This window comes from Fragaria vesca, linkage group LG4 (assembly GCF_000184155.1).
Source record: "Fragaria vesca subsp. vesca linkage group LG4, FraVesHawaii_1.0, whole genome shotgun sequence".
Taxonomy (NCBI): Eukaryota; Viridiplantae; Streptophyta; class Magnoliopsida; order Rosales; family Rosaceae; genus Fragaria; species Fragaria vesca.
Window position 1 is genome coordinate 18924577 of NC_020494.1, and position 3889 is coordinate 18928465.

General features: G+C 40.7%; 1 protein-coding gene across 1 annotated transcript; it reads left to right on the forward strand.

Annotated features, from left to right (window-relative positions):
• The first annotated feature begins 1249 nt into the window (after positions 1-1249).
• LOC101312243 (U-box domain-containing protein 21-like) lies at positions 1250-2908 on the forward strand. Its single transcript, XM_004297362.1, has one exon. It carries the CDS (start codon positions 1351-1353, stop codon positions 2686-2688), a length of 1338 nt encoding a protein of 445 aa, XP_004297410.1. The 5' UTR covers positions 1250-1350; the 3' UTR covers positions 2689-2908.
• Positions 2909-3889: the final 981 nt, after the last annotated feature.

Here is a 3889-nt window from a genome sequence, read left to right on the forward strand (position 1 = left end):
CTCTCTCTCTCTCTCTCCCTAGGGTTCGCTCAGAGCACGGAGCTAGGATTTGAACCTTAGTGGGGTCCAAACATTATAACATAAGTGTGTATTAAAACTTTGTAAAAAGTTACATGACTCGATGTTTAATTTGATCATCTTTAAATGAAGCAAAATTTTATTTTATACATCTCATAAACTCGTGCAATGTTAAAAGTGTACGAATGAAGAAAGTAGTAATTTACGCATCACTTAATACTTCACATTTTTTATTTTTGGTAAATTCATTAATTTTCATGTTTACTAATTAAAAGAAATCAATTATCTTAACAATTTCGATTGGTAAGACATAAATACCAATCAATTTTATAGATACATTTCTTAATATAATTGATTTGTCATTCAAGATTAATTGATAGGTAGAAAATTTAAAGGGGGTTTAATAATATAATTAAACAGATTTTAATGATGATTAGCTAATTAAGCACCTAAACTTCAAACTTTGCAAAACCCAGGGGGGTTCAGACCCCTTCAGGCCTGATCAAAGCTCCGCCACTGATTCTAAGTTATTCCAATGTCGATTCAAATTCAACATAGTATGTGGAAATTGAAAACTTACACTATCCTCCTCATCATCAAACAAATTTACATATGCCAAGTCTACGTAATTTCGATCAAAATACATTGTCTTGACGAACCCTCTGTATAGTCGTGGAGGTGGCCAAGAATTTACGTGTGAGGAAGTTTTCAAGGTCTATTTCAGTACGTATTTCATAATATTCATGCATACTGATGATGCCGGGTTCATTCCTTCCACCATTCATATTCACAAAATTCTAATACCCTTTCCAGCACGCACATCCTACGCGTACCACCACCCTTACGACGTCGTTTGCTGAGAGTGGTAGTTCAAAACCCTAATTATAATAACATTACCCTCCACGCACTCTAGGGCTCTAGGCTACCCAAAGAGTCGGTCAGCCCACCGACCTTTCCTTTCGTTGACGGCTTTCGGGGTCCAACCTTTGATTTTTTGATCAATTCCAATCCAGTACGTACTACTCCCCACTAGCTTTGACGGTGTTCGTTTACCATTTCAAACATTCAACGGTCAAATATTCGAAACCCATCACCCCCCTCTATCCCTTCTTTCCTCTATTTTCTTATTAGTAGTAAATACTTGTCCCCATATTTTTTCAAACTTCAGCCGCGTATGTATTGTAAACGTTCAACCAACTCTATATATATAACCCAACCAACCCTCATTTCTATCTCATTCAACTCAAAACAAACACAAACACAAACACATTAACACAAGCCTCCAACTTTCGTTGTTCTGCATTGAACTTCATCTAGATCAGATCGACTAATATGACTTTGTCATGGAGAAGGCTGAGGCCCGGCCGTCACTCCTCGAAACATTCACGGCATGTCGAGGCCGGCGGGGACATTGAGCTGACGATACCGAGCCACTTCCGGTGCCCGATCTCGTTGGAATTGATGACAGATCCCGTCACGTTGTCTACCGGGATCACATACGATCGGCTGAGCATTGAGAAATGGATCGAGGCCGGAAACGTGACGTGCCCAACTACTAACCAGGTCCTCACAACTCTCGAGCCGATTCCGAATCACACCATCAGGAAAATGATACAAGACTGGTGCGTGGAGAAGAAGTCCTTTGGGGTTGAGCGTATCCCCACGCCTCGGATCCCGGTGAGTTCTGTGGAAGTCGCCGAGATTCTCTCTAGGGTTACGTCGGCAGCGGAAAAGAAGGACCAAGCCGGCTGCAGAGAACTGGTGAAGAAGGTCAAGGCTTTGACTAGAGAAAGCGCGCGCAACAAGCGGTGTATTGTCGCTAACGGAGCGGCGAGTGCTTTAGCGGCGGCGTTTGGTGCTTTTTCAACGGCGGGTGGTTTTCATGAAAACGTCGGCGTTTTGGAGGAGATCTTGTCTGCTTTGACTTTGATTTTCCCGCTTGATGCCGAGGCCAACGTATATCTTGGATCCACAGATTCGTTGCATGGCATGGTGAGGTTTTTGGACGGTGGAGATTTGTCACAGAGAAGGAACGCAGTCTTGGTTCTAAAAGAGGCTCTTTCATTTGATAAGCAAAAGACTAGTGCTTTGGAAGAGATTGACGGAGCTTTGGAAGCCCTAGTGAAGCTGATCAAGGAGCCAATTTGCCCTACTTCTACTAAAGCCTCATTGGTCATCATTTACCACATGCTTAACTCCACATCATCGTCTAGTTCCAACGTCAAGGAAAGATTAGTGCAAATGGGATTGGTGTCCATGCTATCGGAATTAGTTGTGGATGCCGAGAGGAGCATTTGCGAAAAGGCATTGGGGGTTCTCGATGCGATTTGTGGAAGCAAGCAAGGGAGGGAAGAGGCCCGAGACAATGCCCTAACTATGCCGGTCGTGGTTAAGAAGATGCTTAGGGTTTCGGATTTAGCTACCGAGTTTGCGGTGTCGATTCTATGGAAGCTTTGCAAGAAGGACCAGAGGGAAGACGACGAGGGAGGTCTTGCTCTAGAGGTGCTTCAAGTTGGAGCTTTTCAGAAGCTGTTGTTGCTGTTGCAAGTTGGGTGTGCGGAGAGGACCAAAGAGAAGACAACCGAGTTACTGAAGTTGTTGAATCTTTATAGGGCTAGGTTGGAGTGCATTGACTCCATGGATTTTAAGGAGCTCAAGAGGCCCTTTTGATTCAAGTCGATCATACCAACACTTAATTTGATCATAGTTTAGATAGAGATTGATACTGAGGGTTTGTTTACCCTTTTTTCACAGTTACAAATACTGTACAAAAAAAATACAGATTTTACATAGTATTGGTACACGATTGATCACTATATTTAGTTCTTGGGTTTGTATGGAATAATTGGTATTTTGAGTGTGCTATAATAATATAAACAATTTATACAATAATATACAATGCTTTTGGGATTAGTATCGTCAAGTACGTACCATTGTACCAATCGTGGATTGAATAGTTCAAAATACAGTTTGGATGGGATTACTCAATACTGTGAACTACGAGTCATATATACATGCTTGGGATCTAGAAGTAGTCTAGCAAGTACTTCAAATTTTCGGTGTAGTTCAATATGGAAAACGATTACTCATATTAATGTGCTTGATGGCAACTCAGTCCTGATGGAATGCTGGGTCTGGTCAGCAAGCTTCTAGGAGCCTGAATTGACTGATCCCTCTTAAAAACAAAACAAAAGAGAAAAAACAAAACACATCACTCACTATAGCTCGCCCATCACATCTTCTATATCGATCTTCTGCTTCTACTTTGTCTCGACCTCATATAGTCATAGAAGTACTCTCAGATAAATGTCGCATATTCTTTACGTGGCTAGCTAGCTATATATCTTTGTGATTATAATCAAAGTGGGATAATGAGCCACTAGGGTTGATCGATGCATATGCCGGCCATGCTAGTGTTGTTTTAACTACCTTCCATCACTACTCCATTTCTTTCCACTGTTTTGGCAAACTTTATTTTTGATCGGCACAATATATTTATAACCTTATACCCTAAACCATTTCGGACATTCTAAGTGCTCGCAATGTTTAAACATCTAGCATGCATGAAGAAATAATGAAATATTCATGAATCCATTATATTTCATAGTCATATAATTGTTATCATTGTAATCAAATCCGAGAGATCTTCGACGCATAAACCATTGTTATTCCCATACGTGACACAACTATACATTGGTATCATCATCACGGTTACCATTATTGTCGTTGGTATAGATCCTGCAGTTGGCCAGTTGCCATCATTCATTTTTCATATTGGTTTTTTTCCTACTACGTACTCTTTAAAATTGATATCAGCTTGGTTAGTCAAATAAGAGATTTGCCAAACCTAATGCCTTTCTTTGAAAACGGC

What these genes read in the sequence shown, in the direction of transcription:
- LOC101312243 (XM_004297362.1), top strand. Translation starts at nt 1,351, where the DNA reads ATGACTTTGTCATGGAGAAGGCTGAGGCCCGGCCGTCACTCCTCGAAA.